The sequence below is a fragment of the Chaetodon auriga genome, chromosome 4 (assembly GCF_051107435.1).
Source record: "Chaetodon auriga isolate fChaAug3 chromosome 4, fChaAug3.hap1, whole genome shotgun sequence".
Classification (NCBI taxonomy): Eukaryota; Metazoa; Chordata; class Actinopteri; order Chaetodontiformes; family Chaetodontidae; genus Chaetodon; species Chaetodon auriga.
The window spans coordinates 6,176,681-6,196,862 of NC_135077.1; the positions used below are offsets into that span (position 1 = coordinate 6,176,681).

General features: G+C 42.3%; 2 protein-coding genes across 2 annotated transcripts; both read right to left on the reverse strand.

Moving 5' to 3' along the window:
* Positions 1-2,799: 2,799 nt before the first annotated feature.
* Positions 2,800-14,474, reverse strand: srp68 (signal recognition particle 68). Its single transcript, XM_076729043.1, has 16 exons — positions 14,320-14,474; positions 13,076-13,142; positions 12,442-12,555; positions 12,007-12,202; positions 11,654-11,736; positions 11,438-11,547; positions 11,219-11,298; positions 10,859-10,999; positions 6,956-7,054; positions 6,726-6,790; positions 6,190-6,343; positions 5,856-5,950; positions 5,593-5,722; positions 5,326-5,401; positions 5,147-5,199; positions 2,800-4,801 (listed from the first exon to the last, which is right to left on the reverse strand). Exons 1-16 carry the CDS (start codon positions 14,405-14,407, stop codon positions 4,574-4,576), a joined length of 1,779 nt encoding a protein of 592 aa, XP_076585158.1. The 5' UTR covers positions 14,408-14,474; the 3' UTR covers positions 2,800-4,573.
* Positions 14,475-14,645: 171 nt separating this feature from the next.
* Positions 14,646-19,871, reverse strand: polg2 (polymerase (DNA directed), gamma 2, accessory subunit). Its single transcript, XM_076727716.1, has 8 exons — positions 18,945-19,871; positions 18,540-18,645; positions 17,792-17,897; positions 17,132-17,317; positions 15,934-16,071; positions 15,728-15,808; positions 15,469-15,569; positions 14,646-15,359 (listed from the first exon to the last, which is right to left on the reverse strand). The coding sequence occupies exons 1-8, from the start codon at positions 19,438-19,440 to the stop codon at positions 15,197-15,199; spliced, it is 1,377 nt and encodes a 458-aa protein (XP_076583831.1). The 5' UTR covers positions 19,441-19,871; the 3' UTR covers positions 14,646-15,196.
* Positions 19,872-20,182: the final 311 nt, after the last annotated feature.

Here is a 20,182-nt window from a genome sequence, read left to right on the forward strand (position 1 = left end):
GTGTTTAAATCAGTCACTGCTTGTCAGTAATCTCCAAGGAACAGCTGACTAGATTTTTGTGTTGACCTTTGTATATTCTCAGATTTCCTCCTGTGGAAATACATGAACCTAAGAAATTGAGACTGCATTCACAACCTCTTAAATGGGCAAATGAACCAATTTGGCTTGGATAAATATAAGCGAACCTTGAGTGTAACAGCAAGGTGAAGAGTACCCTCCCTCCAGATTACCTACTGTAAACATGTTTTATCTTTTCCTTATTTTAATTTGACATCTAACTGGGTTTGGGCCTAATTTGATTGTTAGAGCACTTTTGGCATCATTATCATCATTTACGACTTTACATTTGAAGACTTCACATAAAACTACACAGAAAACTAAGAATAATCCCCTTTTTCTTTTCTTTTTTGTTCACACCCCTCTTCAAAAAGTGACTACGGTGTGTTAACCCTCAGTCAGGGCTCAGATAAACTCCATGCTACAAACACACACTGTATACAGTAAACAGTGGAAAAGTGTCTCACTGCCTGTGGGCCAGAAAGGAAGTTTATTACATAATGCCCTCATCTCAGAGGCACATTTCATGATGCTCATGCTTAAAGACGTGTCCATACGTTGCAAAGGCCCACATGCGGCATCTCCAGGCATGCGAACCATTCAATGTCAGGGCGTCTCTCTTCAGCATATCAACAAAAGGAAATCATGGCGAGGAATGCAGCTGGGCAGCTTTCTTTGCAGCAGAATGGGGATCAGCACTGAGAGCAGACATTTTTGATCAGACTAGTCATACTCTCTCTCTCTCTCTCTCTCTCTCTCTCTCTCTCTCTCTCTCTCTCTCTCTCTCTCTCTGGGTGCGTCCACCTGTCTGGAAAAACAGATACTCTTTCTGTCGTGAAGAGAAATGAACTGTATGTGGTCCCCTTTTCAGCTCCTCGTTGAGATACTTTAACCTTAGCTTTCAAAATTTGCCAACCCCAGTGTGAATGCTTTTGTCAAGCAGATGCTGTAATGATGCATGAAACAAAGTAATTTTGACCTTTAATGATAAAATATTTTGGGAAAGATGCAGGAGAAACTACTGTATAAGGATCCTGTTTTAGTAGTGTCAAAAACAATGATAACAGAGTTGACCAGGAAATCTCATCACAAGGTCCATTTGTTCTGGTGCTTTTGATCAAAAATGCGATCTTCATCAGCAGATGGAGTTTACCCAGCTACCATGTAATTACAAACTTTAAGGACTACCCTCTTTTGCGGGGTCTTCCTCCTCTAAATCTAACAGTTGGGATAAAAATATAGGTTCAAATCCCTGGAGCAACAGGTCCCCAAAGCCTCAGTAATGTTTGTTAAAATAACCCTCTCGACAAAACACTGAACTCCAATCTGCTCCTGAAGACACTGTTCATTCAGATAGATGCTTTCTGAATCAGGGAAAAGCTTTGTCCATTTATTCGTGTAAGTATTTGGTCTTAACACAAAGCATTGGACAAATTGATTGAAAAGAAGAAAATATGGGGGACCACTCAAATCATCCTCTCAGGATCACGAATGTCTGTACAAAATTTCACAGCAATCCATCTCGCTGTTAAGATATTTCAGTCTGGACCAAAGTGGTGGAGCGACTGACCAGCAGACTGACAGAGAGCCACTCTGCCCGCATGGACACCGAGAAAACGCTGCAAAGCACCGCATGACAAGTCAGATGTACTGCACACGGAAACGGCTGGCAGCGGCAAAAGGAAAGACATGTCAGCCTGACTGTGATTTATTTAAAAGGCATCAGTAACATCCTCAAGCTCATTTTCATAGTTTGCAGGGCAACATAAACACAGCAGGGAATTATCTGCATGCCTCCAAATTCCAGCTGAACTCGCATGAAACAACAAAGGCAGAGGGAGCGAGGGAGTGTCAGTCTCTTTCATTAAACTACACACAGCAGACAAAGCGTGGTTGTCTGGTTTACAAAGCGTTGGTGCTTGTATTGTACCTTGGATTTTTTCTTGTGTACTGTATGTACAACCTGTCCACTGAGGACATCCGCTTGTCAACAAACATTCATTTCATTATTTACTTCCAGGTCTTTCATCTTTTCATCTCACAACAGCAAAATAAAAAGGGACAACGTGTAAATGAAACGACTGATCGCAGTGTATAAACACTATTAGTGATGCTGTCCTATCTATGGTTTTCTTCCTGCAGATCATCTTTTATTTCCACCTCAACAAGGCACAAATACCTTCAGTCCACCCAGACACAGCCTGTGTTTCTGCAGAGACAGAGGAATGTGTGTGGAGGACAGTGATGACAGACAGCAGATAAGACATCAGCTAGAGATGAGTGTGCAGGTGTGTGTGCAGGTGTGTGTGTGTGTGTGTGTGTGGAGACAGTTCATTCATTTCATGAAATATACTTATGACTTTGATATTAAAATTTAAATAAATAGTAAGTGCACAGCTGCATGTGTTTGTGTAAGAAACACACCTATACAATTACTAATGCATATAAATGAACTAGAACACAACACACACACACACACACACACACACACACACACACGCCCTGCTGAGGCATCCTACGCACTCCAAACACACCCACACTTAAGACAGAGCTGCTACAGTCACACCTCTTCAGAATCTCTCCTTTTGCTCATGAGGTAACACGAGGTTTGATTTTCCAAGTGTTCGAACAAAATCACAGACGATGCCACAATAAAACCCTTTTTGTCCTCCATCATGGTCCTTCTGTTTAATTAATGTCACAGAAATGTCCATAGAAGCAGTAAATAAAGACCGTCAAGAAACTGTTTGGTGCAAATACCTTTTAATCACAGACCTGGAAATGAAACCAAATCGTACATTCTCATTTCACTTGTTTCCACTTATGATTTCCACTATTGACTAATTGTCTTCCAGGCTAATCGAGGTGACGTGCTGGACCTATTCCAGCATGTCTATCTTAATTTTTCCTACATAAAACACTGAGGAGGGAAAAAAAAATTCAAATCAAGACACTGATAAAAAATGAGTGAGCCAAAGTTAAGCATATGAGCGAGTGACACTGAAACAGTACTCTAGGTATCAGAGGGAAAACCAGGTCCCTTGAGGATCACAGCAAAATGAGCTGCTTTGGACTTCATGCCCGGCAAACAAATGATAACAAAAGATTTGAGCATTACAGTATATCCACAGACATGTCACTGGTGATGAAAACATTTTAGTCCTACTCATGATGGACGCAGAGGCGTGGCGGTGAGATGAATTAAAAAAACAAAACAAAACAAAAAAACAACGCTAAGAACTCCCTCGAGTCCTTGGTGGCGCCTGCTGACTACTACAGCAGTCATCCCGCTGAAATGTAAATAAAAATGTCCAAATAAAAACAGGAATTAATAACAGTTTGAAGAGCTGCACTCGTCACCCAGCACGCCCCGCGTACCTTGATAACGCGAGGCTCTGACGGGTGTTAAAATGAGGCTTCCATCTGACCATCTGAAGCAGTTGGACCCTTGTCTAACATGATGATCCGATTAGTGTCAAATGTCGCACACCTGTATGACCTGTGTCGACTGCAGTTGACTGACAAATAAAAACACTGAACCATTCTGCATTTTGTTTTTTTTTTTTGTGAGTCATGGCTTTGGCTTTCATCATCCTGTTAATGCACCTTCAAATTTCAATATCCCAGTTCTTGCCATAACTATTTTCTTAATTCAGACTTCCTCCATTCAAAGAGGTCTTGGTTGTATTGTTGTTTACGTGATGTGGCCACATCGGACACCACTTACAAAAGACGGACGACAAACGGCGTCGAGAGGGATTTCTCCTTGTGCTTCAACAGCAAATCACATCCAGTTTAATGTTATTTACTTTGTGAGGAGAAAGATGTGGTGGGCTGAAGTTTTGAGTTTTGGTATCTTATTGCACAGTCAAAGGGAGGAGAGAGCAGAGAAAAGTCTTCTGAAACCATGTCGACTGATAATGCAGCTCCAGTTTGTCTCAGGATATTCATGGTTTGATGAGCACTACTTTTGTTTTTGTGAAAGTAGGTGCCGAAGCCAAACTGCACTTTGTAAATTTTATGGTTGAGAGCCGATCTTGAAAACATCTCTCACACAAAGAAAAAACTGAGACATAATTACACAAAGGCGCATACATAACAGCGAAAAGAACAAAACGTAATGGTGCCTAAGTGGCTGAGTTTGCTCTGACAGGATCGTGAGATTGATGAGTTCACTGTATTTGCTGTGTCAAGACCCCGGTAGTGAAACCTGTAAAACTTGTGTAAAAGCCACAGAGACAGCTCCAATTAAGCAGGCAGGTTGGTGTTATTACAGAACATGGCATGTGGACTGATGTGGGTCATACTGCTACTTGAAACTGACTGAATTACTTTTGTATTATCTGTACTCACTCTACCCTCCACAGAGCTGCAAACTTGACCCATCTTGCACTTAGGCACTAAAAATCAAACTTAACTGAAATTATTCTAATTATCAACTGACACAAGTCTGGTTGTTTGTGGTAAACTCAGGGCCTGGCGGTCCTCCTGTGGGGAGCAAAGCCTTGAGAGTGATTTAACTGCCAAAGCCAAAGATGCCCTTGATGTAACCGGTGAGACCGCCCTTGCCCTTCTGCTCCACCTTGTCATCCAGGGGTGGGAAGGCCACATGGTTGAGAGCAAGGTCGAAGAACAGGGGCTTGCAGGGGATTGGCTGGAAGTCGGGAGGGAACTGGACCAGATTGGGTTGCTTTCCCACAAGAGTTGGGTCGAGGCGGAAGGTCTCCAGGCGGCTGCAGAGGGGCTGCATAAAGGAGGAAGAAAATTGCAAGTTTATACGAGTAACTCTCAGTCCAGCCTCACAAAACTCTGAGATTTAAAAATCCGATATTTGTCTCTGATGCTGCTGGGAATCTAGCTGGCTATGGAGGAAGATGACAAGCATTTTCTTCAACCCGCCTGCTGAACGCTCATTAATTGATTGATTAATTTTATTTTTAGTTGCCGACCTGGAACTCGGCGGACACCTGTGTGTCTGTTAAATGTGCTCTTGATTTCTCTCGTAACAGCTGCTCTAAGTCTATGATGAATTTCCTCTTAAAGAACAACATTCAGCAGACTGGCGTGTCTCTTGATTCTGTGCTCTTACCGTGTTGTCTTTCACCTGCTGCTGAGAGGGAGCTTCAGCAACTTCATCAGTGTCTGAAACACAAATATTTCCTCAAGGTTATACGCAGACGGAGGCAGAACATTATGGGACTAAAAGAGTTGTGATAAGATAAAAAATAGCTGAGCTTGCATAAAGTCAGTTCATGCCGGTGCTCTCACCTAAGATGGCAGCAGCTTGGAGAGAGTATTTTTCAGCGTTAACCTCAGCGATGAGCTCCTGAACATCAGGGAGGTCCTGCAGAAACCACAGATACAAAAGTGATGTTGTTCACAAAGACTTCTTTTTTTTTTTCCCCAACATCTGGAGTGTGTTTCCTTTTTGTTTTGATGTGTTCATGTTTTCTTGTGTAAGCAGACCTGTTCATGATGAATTGGAAATGAAACTCTCTTATTTGTGGTACTTGTGTGTGTTTTCATAGCACCAACCTTGAGGCTGTTGTTGAGGCTCTTGGCCTTAGACTGGACCTCTTTGGCGTATTTCAGCACCCTCTCGTACAGCACCAGTGCCTCACTCCACTTCTTCACCAGCACATAAGACTGGGCTATGAAGAAACACCTGAGGGAGGCACACAAGGAAGGACCGTGTCAACAATACGGTGTGCACGTACTCATGTATAAAAAAAAGCGTATTCTTTTAAAAAGACAAGAGCAGAGTGGATTTAAGAGCTTTTAAACCACAAATATCTGACCTGTAGGCCTTGTACACCAGAGTCTTGAGGGACACCTCCTTCTGGAAGTTGTGGTCATCCTCCAGACCCTGCAGGGTGGAGAGCTCAGCCAGACTCTGGAGAGCCGGACCAACAAGAGGAGGGACAGTGAGTTATAGTGTGAGAGGAAGTGACAGACTGTCAAACAATGCTAAGTACACATCCCTTCACGGCTGACAACACACACACACACACACACACACACACACACACACAAAATGAGGCAGTGATGTTTGTTCTGACACACAGAAACACACATCTCTATGCAACTTAAACTTTAATGAACTTATAGTTTACTTAGTGGTCAGAAATGTACCTGCAGGATGATGTCGTACAGGCGGATGAGGTCCTGTGGACGGGGCCCTCTCTTGTTCTCGTCGGCTTCAGGTTCCTTTAGTTTAGCCTGCAGAGTATGGGCCATGCTCTCATTCCTCTTCACCAATGTGCACAGCTTGATGTAGGTCAGATAACTGGGGGGGGGGTCAACAGCATATTTATTATCCACTTTTTAAAGAGAAAGACGTAAGAGAGCCTGATATATGTCACTGTATCACAAGCTACATTACTTACATTCTGCATGTATTGACATGCTATTCTTTATGGCACAACTAGCAAGCCATCAATGATCAAACCCTCATGCTTCTATGTTTACAAGCATACTTTACAGGCAAAACCATTAAACTAGAATATAATTGGCAGATGAATCAGTAATGACAATAATCACTGGCTGTAGCTGTAGACTTTGATCTGTCCAGTCTGTCAGTCTTCCAAAGACATAAATATGTTAAGTCTGATCCTGGTATTTACAAATACAATACAATGTCTTGACTGAAGTCTATGTTTCCAATCTACCTGTGCAGGAACTGCAGGTTGGACACCTTTGCGCTGTCAGCATCAGAGCTCCTCTCTCGCTGCTTCTACAAAGATGATTTACAAGAAAACAATGTTTTCACACTCCTGTTTTAATGCTATGTCATTACTGTTAGATGACTGACCTGTGAGAAAACATCTAGATCGTAAATAAAAACTTGCAGCCCTCCCCTTCACAGAAATATGTCACTTTTTAACTTGGTGCATCTTACCGCCTCACTCTTGAGTTCCTCTCTCACAGCCTGGATGGTGTCTCTGCACTCGGCCAGCAGGGTCTCATACAGGTGCTCTTTGGTCTCCTCGTTAGATGCCTGCAGAACAGGAACACTAATTATGAATAGTGACTACTCCTAACTCTAACATTTACAATCCTAAATTTAAAATCTGTGACTGTTTGTGGAACTGATTAAGGTCATTCTAAACATGAGGGTAGCTGTGACAGGAGATCTGTGTACACCATCCTTTATTTGGGGGGTGAGTAGTGAGTAGTTTGTGAGCACTTAATGAAATGTTTCCAAACAATCTTCAGGTAAAAAGAGCACAGTCATATATAACAATTATTTGGTAATGCTGATTGTACACATTAAACAAATAATATCGTTTTCACATTTAAATGCATCTAGTATCAAGCACAACAGGAGGTGATGGTGTGCGACCAGCGGTGCTAGTAGGTTTATACATCAGCATAAGCTCATGACTGCAAACAAACTAATAAAGCATAAAAAAAACAGACAAACAAACAAACAAAAAAAATAGTAGGTCTGCATCAGCACTGATATTAATCCACATAGACCAGTAAAAGTCATGGCACAGCTAACGCCCTAGTTGGAATCTAGGTGCGATTAAATTACTGATATGAAATGATGAAAAGTCGAGAAACCACAAGGAAGAAAAGGAGATCATGAAACTATGTCAACGGGTTTCATGTCGAGAGCGGAGGAGAGAGTTTAAAGAGCTCTTTAAAGAGAACTTGACAAGGGGACACGACAATCTGGACTGCAGCTTGTAGAAAACTATTATTACCATTATTATTTGGATCCACCAAAAATACCTTAAAAATCAACAAGAACAAACACAAAAACTCTACAAGACACACGGCCTTCAATATCTGAATGCAGGCAGACACTTTAATTGCTTTCCACCTGATTAAAGCTGCACTTCGACTAATGAAAACCAATCGTGCCAACACAAATACACCGTCTGTGCAGTCGTAGTAGTTTGATTCAGAGAGCAACAGTTTAAGCAGTGATGTATCTGTGGCAAAGTGGGGGAGAGACGCAGGTATGTGGTCTGGCAGGCTGCTGATACATTCCTGTACACATCAGCAATCAGATACTCTGGAGATTCAGGGTTCAAATCTTTGTGAATGACAGGACTGCCCTTCACCTCACCTCTCTGTCATCGACACACTCATACAATAGGCCGGTGTTGCTCAGACATCGACAGGAGACACGACGTTCATATTTAAACAAAGAGGCCATGTTGGATTACTGCAAACGGGTAAATGTAAGCAGTTACTGACATTACCGTCACTATTGTTCTTGTTTTAAACTCGCATTAAAGTATTTCAACATCTGTGTGGATCATCTTATTGACACATTATGTTGCCCCTTCAAAAGGTGAAAAAAACTCTTAGGCAGCAACACAGTGGAGGAATGTTACGAGAAAATTCTTTGTAGCGATAATTGATAAGAGCAGGTCACACAGCTGCTCTCTCACATCCAGAAGGCTCACACACACACTCGTGCCAACACCCTGGCAACACCCAACAAGACCGGCTCAACCTGTCGAGCATCTCTCTGTTGTTCAGTGGGAGGGCTGGACGGATGAAGTGATTGGAGGAGGGCGGAGTAGACGGAGTTCTTCTACTGAGAATCAAGTATGGCCCAATATGGCGTTTCCTGTTCCCAGAGGGTATCAGGTGGAACACACAGAGAAGCTCAAAAGGAAAACTTTGGTATTTTTCAACCTGGACTTTTCCCTTGTTTAGTTTTTAAGTGACCAATGTGGACAAACATTTGAAACTGGTGCAATATTGAATGAAAGCGCTGCAGCCAGCAGCCATGAAACAGGCTTCAATGTAATCCCTCTGGTGTTTCAGCGCCGTCAATGCACACCAACTAGAAGTGATCGTTGTTGCCACTGACAGGCTCAGATTGTTATTCTACATGTCTGAAAACGTAACGGAAAGGATCCCGACATGGACCATTTAAGTGTCTTTCCACTGTTCCAACAAGCACCAACTCTCAGATCAGGAGAGGGGCGAGAGCAGAAAACGCTGCAGAAGCAGGAGGCAGAAAGAAACATGGCCGTATGTTCCAGCTGACTCGACTAATTAGACAATCATTTTCCATGATATGCCATATCAAATAAATATAAATGCAGGCGATTTCGACACTCTTGCCATCTGTGCAAGAAAGCCCTTGTGCTGTTACTGCAGTGAAACAGCAACTCAAGCTCAAACAAGCGTGCAGGGGGCCTCGTCCAATCAGATCGCAGCTCATTTGGAAACAGCCTCTCAGAGCCAATAGAGGACTCTGCTATTTAACCCCTGCCCCACATGAGTTAACCCTTTACTGGTTGTATTGAAGACCTGTTGGATGACAACTGATCATTGTTATTGGGTGAAAGAAATCTGTTGGATCTTCAGTGATTATCAAAAAGATTAATTATTACGAGAGTACTCCATGACTAGTAGAAAGAAGCAGTTGTGAGTTCCCAACTGCGTGGTCGTCTCCATAATGCTGTCTGACAGGTCTGCTCTTGCTCAATACTGGATCAGTTTCATAAACTGTTGCACTCATTAGTCACTTAAACATGGAAAATATGGCCCAGGTTGAAAAATACCAAAGTTTCTGTTTACGCTGTTGATGTGACATACTCGGACTCTCTGTTGAGCTGCACCCAAGCTTGCTACATTCGCCGCTCACAAAAGTTAGCTGATGAGGACGTTATTAAGATGGATATTAATGTCAGCTTCAAAGTGACTTCCCACACATTCACCTCACAGCCAAAATCAGCTTAACAATGGACAGTAACACTACAGTTGGGTGCCAAAAGGGCGCATTTGAAACTTAAAAGGTGTTTGGAGATAATAACACTAATCTGTGCACAGAGACCTGCTGGGTGTAGTCCTGTATTCATGTGTGGGCTGAAATGCACAGAATGCAGTTGTGCCATGACAGGGGCTGCATGCCAGAGACCTGAGTGGCTGTGGGTGTGACAGGTGTGTCTGCAGGGAGTGCTGAGCTTTCAGGGCTTTGGAAGCACAAATAATGAGCTGTGGTGGCTGTGAGGGGTCTGTAAAGATGAGAGCGCCACCTCATGAAAATTTAAGGAACTGCATAAACTTTTGTAAGGAAGACGTGTTCTGCTCAGACTCGAGACTTCAAAGGAGTATGCACCTTGGAAGAGTAGTTAAGCACATCAGGTAGCACATGAAGCTATGAGGATATGAGCAACAAGGGCCTCATAAAAAAACAAAGGAGAGTTTTAAAAGGGTATTTACAGACTTCCAGTTCAAATGGGCACAGGGACGAAGCCTTCAGGGTGCATTTTATGATTCAGTACAACAAATAAAATACTGCCATCAACACTGTCTCTGTGAGGTTGCATTGCTGAGGCTGATCTATAATTTGTGATGGTTGCACTGGTTTTAATTGTGATGTGGCATAAACCAATGACTACACCACAGTCTTGCACCAGCCTGGGTTCCCGACCTCACAACCACAACCGGTCTGGATTGGACTTGGAGGGAATTGCGGGCAATGGGCGCTTCTGGTACTGAGCTTTGCAAAGACTCTGCATTACACTATGGCAAAGTAGGTAAGAATACATTTTTGAGACCACAACGTGCAACACCCAAAATGTATGATCTTCAGTCATACACTCTGGGAAGCATGTGGCCATGCACATAAATTTACATCATGGGGACCCTTGAAGCTACAGGGACGCAAAAACGATCATTTGAGCTTTGGGCCACAGGGACACTCCGGCATGCATTTTTAAACACTGGCCTGGCACGATACTAAGAGCTGCTGAAAACAAGGGCCTCACACTAAAAACAGTGCAGTTTATTTTTACCCACAACAAAGGAGGAAGTGAAATAGACCGACCTGAGCGATCGCGGCCTCGTTGTCTGCCAGACCCAACAAGAAGATGCGGGCCTTGTCAATCTTGACCGGCACTGTTCGCCCTCGCCACTCCACCTCACTCATGGTAACTGCCTGCTTGGTTCTTGCCTGAGTGATCAGGGCCTGAGGAGACAGAAAAAAAGCCCCAAAACAAACAAACATAGAAAACAGTTTTTTTATTCATCAATGAATATTCAATCTTGTTTAGAGCTCTATTAAAATTTGCACACAAAATTCTTCTGCTTACTTTTTATGAAGACCAACATGATATTAAGCATCACCAATACATGAAAGATGACTGACGATACAAGCATATCCACTACTGCCCAACTTTATGTTCACCTCTAGCTTCTCAGCCATCATGCCTCCTCCACCACCAGTTAGTCTCATCTGCATCAGGTCATTGATGGCATTCTGGTCGCCTGAAATCAGAAAAAAAATAAAAATAAATAATCCAGTTACATTATCACTGGATTCCTAAATGAGTCTACAGTGGAAGTCAATTTTGGTGGAGAGAATCACTTTTCCCCCACCTGTAGCATGACGGCATGTATTACTCACCAATGTTGTAAGCACAGTAGCGGATGTTGGGTGATATCTCATCCACACGCTGCCGATACAGAAGTGCCATCTCCTCAGTGAAAGCACTGGCCAGCTTCTCATAAATGGTCCTGGTAACACAAAATTCATAAGTCATAAGTCATAAAATTTCATACATAGCAAAACACACATCTACGTGAACTGCCAGCGTAGTCAGAAACTGATGTTAAAACTCACTTGCACTTGTTGAAGGCCTCCATGGCGCGCTTCCACTCCTGCAGTTCAAACTCCACCATACCAGTCAGGTATGCAGTGTAGGCCTGAAATAAAATACATACAATAAAATACTGTTTTTCAGCTTTGTTTAACACAGCTTTAAATAGTAAACTCTGTATCACCAATGCGACTCACTTTGTTTCATACATAATAACAAGTGGCCAGCAAAAAATGGTGTAGACTCAAGGGATGATGTGACAATGGTTGAGAAGAGTTTTGAGGCTGTAATCTCACAGTATTTACAGTACACATCTTATTCTTTACAACTACATGCCGTCTCTAAAAGCAGGCTAAGGGTGACTGTCACTGTGTACCTGCGCCTCAAGTTTGGTCTTGGCATCCACACGGGGGCTTTCACAGAGCTTCTCCAGCTTCTCGCTGTGCTTTGCAGCCTTGCGTAGTCGTGCCAGCAGGTGGAAGCGCTTCCGTGGCTCCGTGTTGGCCTCCTGCTTCAGCTGCATGGCGTAACTCCATGCGCGCTCTGCCTCCATCAAAACCAGCAACAGATATCTGAAGAAGAGGAGGACTTCACGTCAGGTGTTTGAAAACATTTTTACCATTTTTAGTGGACACATTTAATAACTGAATTCTCATCCAAAGTTGACAGAACAAAGTCTGGTTTAATTCTGTTGTTTACCAAACAAGTCACAGACTCGCTCAAGTCTATCCAGCGTTCAGTGTACATGAAGCTCTTCCATAGCGTCAACCAGTTAACTGCACATGACTGTCCACCTCAAACAATTCCTCACCTGCTGTCAGACAGTATCTCCACAGTTATCTTCTTGCCAATGAACTTGTGTCGGTTGCCCATCTTGAAGCCAAGAGTCTTGCGCAGGCGGCGCAGTCTGCGGGAGCAGTAGCCCCTGGACACAGTTACACAAAGATGGATCATTACAGCAAATAATGCTTACATGTAATTTTCATCTTGCTTTCACAGAATGGACATGACAGCCAAGTCAAGTCACTTTCACCAATATAGTTCCAGTGCAGATTTGTCAGTGGACAAAACTTAACACTAAGCTTCTTAAGGTAGACTTGATAGCAGAGTTGGTGTATTTGATTGCATCATATTGTAGATACAGCTATTTGTACCCCAACAAAGTCTCCTGCAAACCATATGACAGCAGAGGTGTCCGTGCATGCTGCTTTTTCTTAATGTATTAAACAAAAATGTGGTCTTAATGCAGGAATTTGGGGAAAACATGACGTTAAATGTCAACTCACATAAAAAGTCACCCAACAGATAACGGTCTTGTGGTCATGGAAAAACTATGCATGTTTCTGAAGAGCTATACAACACTGAACCGCTCACCACTGACATGTCTGCAACTATGGTCCAGTTAGTGCAGTTTCATAAGTGATGTGTGACTGCATACAACCCACCTGTATCTCTGATAGTCTCCGTGCCTGAGGCCATGCTGCTGCTGGGACTCCTTGATTATTTGCAAAACTGTGATTAAATGTTAAGGGCCAACCTTATCTACATCATTAGACATAAGCTACTCCAGGCGAATGTTTGTCATCCATATTTATGAAGAGATATGGCAGTCATCATTGTGAAGGAATTTTCTATCATGGGCCTTCTGTACAGTTAGGAGCCCAAACGTCTCAAGGTTGGACAACACAAAGACCTCAGACAGACACACATTAACATAATATTTAGAGACCATTCTACTAGACAGCAGATAGGAAGTCTCTCCTTGTTCTTGCTACAGAGGTAACCAAGGTCTTATAGATAAACTGTACAGACACAGACTGGACCAATTCAAGGAGGATTGCTCGAGGTCACATTTTTAATAAGGAATGAGGTCAAAGTGTCCTCAGTTTGAGTGTTGGAGGTCAGGGCATACGCAAGTACAGCCGGAGCTAATGTTTGGTTTTGATTATCCAACAGAGTAACACAAAGGTAGAAGGCAGGTATAAAAAATCCATAAAAGGGAATAATTCAAGGAGTAGAAGGAAAAACATGTGACATTGGGGGTATTAAAACACCCCATTAGAAGGGACATCTTCAGGATTTGGTGTGACACTACCTTGGTTCACTTGTGGACATTGTGTTGCTCATCAACTTCTCCTTGATGCATCAAGTCTGCAATAAATACTTCTGCATAAGATATCTGAAGTCTCCTGGTGAACTCCTTTCTTCAGCTCACACGAATCTCCACCACAATCACGTTCACACTGACATCCAGTGTTAACGTGATTGTGGTGGAAATTCGTGTAAGCCGTGTTAACACTGACATCCAGTGTTAACATGATTGTGGTGGAAATTCGTGTGAGACCCAGCAAGTCTGACTGTGCTGGGAAACACTGCAAATACGGCTGCTACTGACACTCAAACGTTACATCAGTAACAAGTGAACAACTCAATTTATCTCTAGTATTACCCATTAACTAACATCTTCAGTTGATTTCACCTCCTTAGACTTGAAAAAAGTTTGGGGCATGCCAATTAAATGTGCTTGTCGCGTTAGCCGCTGACACCCTGCTTCACTATGACACGTAGCCTAATAACGCTATCCTCTAACCGAGCTAGCTAGCAGGCTAATGTTAGCTTTTGAGCCTGACACAGATTCGCTTGAACAAAGGCAACACCAGCGCTATATAGCTCGTGCTGTGAAGGATACTTTCCAGTCCAAGTCCTCCATCCGGCGTATTTTCTTTGTTTTCATCCATGGGGGAAACTTTAGCCTCGTTTTGCTTGTCTGCGGCCATCTCTAAATGCTAACTGCTAAGCGGTACACACACACATGCTCAGTCAGAAGTGCAGCCAGGGACCAATGACGGCACAGGGAGGGGCCAAGGGGTACCAAGCTACATCCTAACCTCGCGAGAATATGATTGAAAGCACTAGAAATGCAATAAAATGGACCGTAAGGTGAGATTGTTTACTGTAAAAAAAAAAAAAAAAAAAAAAAAGAAAGAAAGAAAAAGAAATGAATAATCAAATATTATAGAGACATTCTTTATTTCTTATTAGAAAGTAACACATAATAAAGACACCAAACATTCATCCAAATGCTCCTGCAACGTTAATATAGTGACAGTGACACAGATCTGATCAAATGCAGTCAAAACATCCACCTCCTGGTCTTGAAAGTACTCAGAGGGGGGCTGTAGGATGAGTCCATTTGTCATACATAATAAAAATCTGGGGGTATTTGCACCATGGGTGGGTGCACATAAATCTTGTGCTCCCAAACTTTGACAAGTCAAAGAAAGAAAGAGAAAAAAAAAAAAAAAAAAAGCAACAACAACAACCCCCCCCCAACAGTTTCTTCGCCTTCAAAAGGAGGTACAGAACGGCCACATCCACATTTGCTAATTGGGTCACACTGAGCCAAAGGTCATTCAGGAAAAGAATTATCTCCATGAAATGTCCTGTTCAGCAGAAATACTCCTCACACGGAAGTCTCTGACTTGTCGACGTACAATAGTGTTGTTCTTAAAACTGAGGCAGCGCAATATATTTTGTCTTTTTACTTGACCAGACAAAAATTCCAATTAGACGTCTGCAGCAGAAATGTACCTGGAGAGAAAGTTCTTAATCTCAGAGATGTGCATGGTCTCTTTGATGGAGGTGTCTCTGCTGCGGACCTGAAGGAGGCCACTCTCCAACGTGTTCTCACTGATCACCACAGAGAAAAGTACTCCCATCTCATCATACCTAAAACACATCGACACAGAGACACGCATTCACACATCAGTCCACAGCAAGAGAAACAACGCCAAGACAACCGCTTTTCCTTCCAATACAAAACTGATTTGCACCTTACTTTGCGTTCAGCTGCTCCATTGATTTTGGCAGAGTCCTGAGGTACCCTGGCCACGCAGAGATCTTAGCCTCCATAAACTCCTGCAGCAGCCCTTCACACACCTACAAAATAATTGAATATGCATTAACCTTCTTTGACTAATGTCTGCCCAATGAACAAGTTCAATTAGTGCAGATTTAAAAGATCCATTTCACAGATTTAATCAAGATTTCAAAAATCTTTATTACTAATGTCTGCTGTTAATACATGTTTTTCTTACCTGCCGCAGCTCCATAGTGGCTCCCTTGCCCATGTCTAAAGCCACTTTGACTGGAGCTAACACTGGATGCAACTTCAGAACCTGAAAACAGTGAACCAAAATTCAGTGATGGATATACAGAGAATCACAACACATAAGACAGCAAATGTCAAGTGAGAAGGTGAGGAAAAAAACCCTCCAGCAAGCAACAGCTTGTGGATAATCACCTTTCTCTGCTGTAGCTTCTGCTTGCTTCCTTCTTTCTTGATATGCTGGAATGAGTTGGACAGAAAGGCCATCACACCACGGTCCATGTTCCCGGTTACAGAGATAACGTGAGGAACTGACTTACGACCATCTTGAAACTGAAAGACAATTAACACTGCATGTGATTACACTGAAGGAGGGAAACAGTGGTGAACAGCTCATTTTGTTTCTTATCATAAGACTTGACAGTTTTACCATAAAGGAGGACATTTAACACAGTACATCACAGTTCAAGCTGCGATCTCAAAAATAATCACTGGGTTGAATCAAAATGTCTTGACGAGTCTAAAGAGATTCAGCGTTGTTTAATCAAAATAAAGTGGTTATATTTTCAACCTGTTATTGATCAGGTAGCTTTATTAGACATACTGTATTTCAGCATCTGGTGCCGCCCTTAGTATACTTTTTATGACAGATCTATTGACTTGCAACATGAAATGCTGAGGAGTCACTCATAACATCAATGAGTGCTCAATCCAAATCAAACAGAACCAAAAGTGTTTCAGTAAGCCGTGCTAGGGAGCTATCATAACAGCAGAGGCAAAACTAAATGGAACGCAGACATCATTTTCTGTGCTTTTCTTGTATTGACATGCCAAAACATCTGCGGTGAAAAAGGCCTATAAGGGAAAGTTTAGTTTAAATATCACCAAATGAACCCATAGCATCGAGCATCACCTCAATCTTCTGACCAGGTGTTATTTAATCACTATTTACAGTAATTTTCCTCATGATGCCACCAAGCATGACTGATAGATAAATGCTGCCACTGCAAAAGTTCTACACCCTCTATTTGACTTCTTAGCAATGGCGGCTTGGCAGGTCCAAAGAAGAAACTGGATAGAGACAAAGAAAGCACATATACAAAAAAGCCAGTGTCCACATTATCTGTCTAGAGATTGAGGTTTATGGTGCCCTCATCATGGCTGTGAAAGCCAGTGGTTGGTTTGTCCGTTCTGGGTTAAAGTCGAAACATGGCAGCGTAACATGGCAGATTTTTGGAAGAGAATCTGCTCCCCCTGTGTAATAAAAGGCTCATTCTAAGGTACCTAAAACACACATATTATTTTCAGGTGATTATACACAAATTAAAACCAAACTGTGACTATTACATTACGCACTGGACCTTTAGGACACTTAATAAAGAAACAGACTGACATGTAGTTTGGATCGGACTCCTTCGTGTGTTCGCAGCAGCTCAGCATCTCCTCGGCTCCACAGCGTCTCCACAGGCTCCTGTCCCCACGGGAAGCTGTACATGATCCTCACGCCATGGGACGCCACCTCCTCTAGTTCCTCCTCTGGGACGTCACTACTGCTGAAGCCTGATGGAGCCAGGGCAAACTAGAAAGACATGCATGAGCAGACTTGATTTCATGGAACTGAAGTTATCTTGATGTACTAATAATTTAAAGATACACTTCTTGACTTTGTCATTGCATCCAACAGCACCAACAAAGTGTCCTAAATTTCAAATTAAATTTCTTGGGGGAAATTTTATGTTTCAGGGCTCTGCAGGATGATCAAGGAGTGCATCTTAAATTAAAAATCAATCAATGATGGAAAGTCAGACTAAATTTCAGGTGCATGTAATGACCCTTTTTGTGTTGCAGATAGCACTGCACAATACTGTTAATAATCTAGAAATTGTGAAGCAAAACAGGATTTTATGTCAGTGTTTCTGTTTTTCAACCACACCTCTTCAACTATGCCAGTTCATCCAAAAAAGTAACAAAGTATGTGTACAAAGAACTATTTGTTGAGGTGTTGCTGCAGCTACGAACATGTTTTGTGGGTGATACTAGAACAAATACTCACTTTCCTCCACCATTTGAGTCTCTGTTGTGTCCAGTGATCCAGCCACTGGGAAGAGGTACGAGGAGAGCAGAACCACACCAGAGACGTCTGGGTGACCTCAGATGGGCTGGCAGAAAAAGAACAGTTACATTATAATTACAGGAGCACAATAGATATGTTTTTAGCTGTTGACTGTTTTTAAATACTACTATTCTGTTATGATATACAGCAGTTTTTTTTTTGAAGCACAAATTGGTATTACCCCAAAACCTGAGCCAGTTTGCAAACGATTATTCACATCACATCCATCAAAATTGTTCTGATCAAAGATGCTTTTTGGCTGACTGAGTCCAACTTAGAACAAAGTGCCATGATTTTCTTTACCAACAAGTTCCACTGGAATTATTTAAACCCTTAAACGTTCACTTAACAGCAAACAGTTTTAGTTGTGTACTCTGCCCTGCACTCTTTTTGCAAAATGGCCACAACAACCTAAAAGACGAGAATCTAAACTATTGATAGATGCATTATTTGTTCATACTGATGAACCTTTTCATTGGATTAGATGTCAGTGACTTGTACAAATTGCTAGCCTTCCATGGTCAGAATAATGGATGAAATGATTTATCGAAGGCATTAAATTGTTGCTAAAAAAAACAAAAACAAAAAAACACGCACACTGATCAAGTCAACATACTTGTCCTCATATAGGCAATATTAAGTGGATGCAAAAACAGACAGACAGACAGACAGACAGACGAAGCCTCACCAACCAGAGCCATCTGTGAGCTGGAAACACAGACCGGTCTCAGCCAGGCCGAAGGGCAGCCTCTTGTTCACCAGCTCCAATGAGGGGACAAACTGCTCCAAGGCACCTGAGAACAAACCAGACTGCTGTTGTTTTTGTATTTACTTTATTCTAGTTTTGTACTGCAACAAAGACAATGGTTAGGGTGGCAAGCATTGTTTGTCCTCCCATAAAATCTAACAGATGCAATATTTGATTCTAATCAGTGTTTATATACTCACATCGTCTGATTTAACATTCGATTTTTAAGCCACTGGATAGATCTTCTTGCTCTGAATTGAGGTTTTCATTTATATTAGAGCAACGACTACTTTTCAAATCATAACAAGCAAAATATGAGTCTATCTGAGACATGCAATACTCTACCTTGAAGAAAGCTTGTCCTCACAGATGGGCTCCTCTGAAGGACTGTTTTTACCCTCTGGATGAGCTCCTCCTTGCTCAGGTGTTGCTGTTCAAGTATTTGTTTTAAATCTTCAGGCTCCACAATCCTCAGGTGTCCCCGTCCATCTGTTGTTGTGTCCTTGCTGCTGCACATAGTGTTTATCCCAAACACCTGAGCTGTGGGCCTGGTCACAGAGTGCCACCACAGCTCCAGCAGGTTTCTCCTCAGCTCCATGCCCAGAGGTCCACAGCTGCAGCTCAACCCACGCCGAAACAGCTCCATGTCTGTCTGACGAGGTGAAATATAGTGTCTGTCCACACAGAGCTGAACCAGAGTCCTGACCTCATCTGAGTCCTCAGTCGGTGATGTACTGCAGTGTGTCCTGGTGTGCTGCAGAGTCAGTGCTACGCTGCTCTGAGAGGTTTTTAATAAGGGCAGACGACTTGATAGCACGTTTCTGACACAGTGAGTTAACATGATGATCAATGTCGGTAAATGCAAAGATTGCCTGTGGAAGTGATGGAGCCTAATGAGAAACGTTAAAAACCTGACCCCTTCACACGGAGCGGGACCAGTCCGGATAAACCCGAAATTACAAGAAACTGTTTCAATTACAATATTAACTCGGTCTTAATCTAGCAAGCATCCCGTCTTCACAAAAAAATAAGTTACTATTAGGCTCAGGGAGAGCTGACTTCTTTAACGTTATCCTTCCTGATAGCAAACTTAAACTAGCATACCGCAAATGCGCGCGCTTGTCTGTGCATTTTGAAGATAATGCACGCGCCTGACAGTTGTTATCACAAAATTACTTTTCAATGATAACTACTGGACAAACGCTTGGACATTCACACAAGTTACATGTAATATTTGACCCGGAGGTGGTATCTATCTGTACATCCGGGTTACGTACCTTTTTTTGTCACGTGGTTCCGTTTTCTGAAAAAACAAAACAAAAAAAAACGACAGGGCAGCGTACATAGTTACAAATTCAGAAGAATTTTGATTTAATACGTCCGTTTAGTCCATTTTATTTATTCAGTTAACATTCAAATGTAAGTTTTTCTTAACTCAAATGATATAGCGTTTCATGATATTGATGCAAAAGGAAGTTCCGGTGAGGTAGACGCACGCTATGCTAAAAACGTTCGAAGTACCTTAGTCGTCTCATTTATACCATCGATTTAAAAGCATCAACAACATGAAAATCAAAATGTTG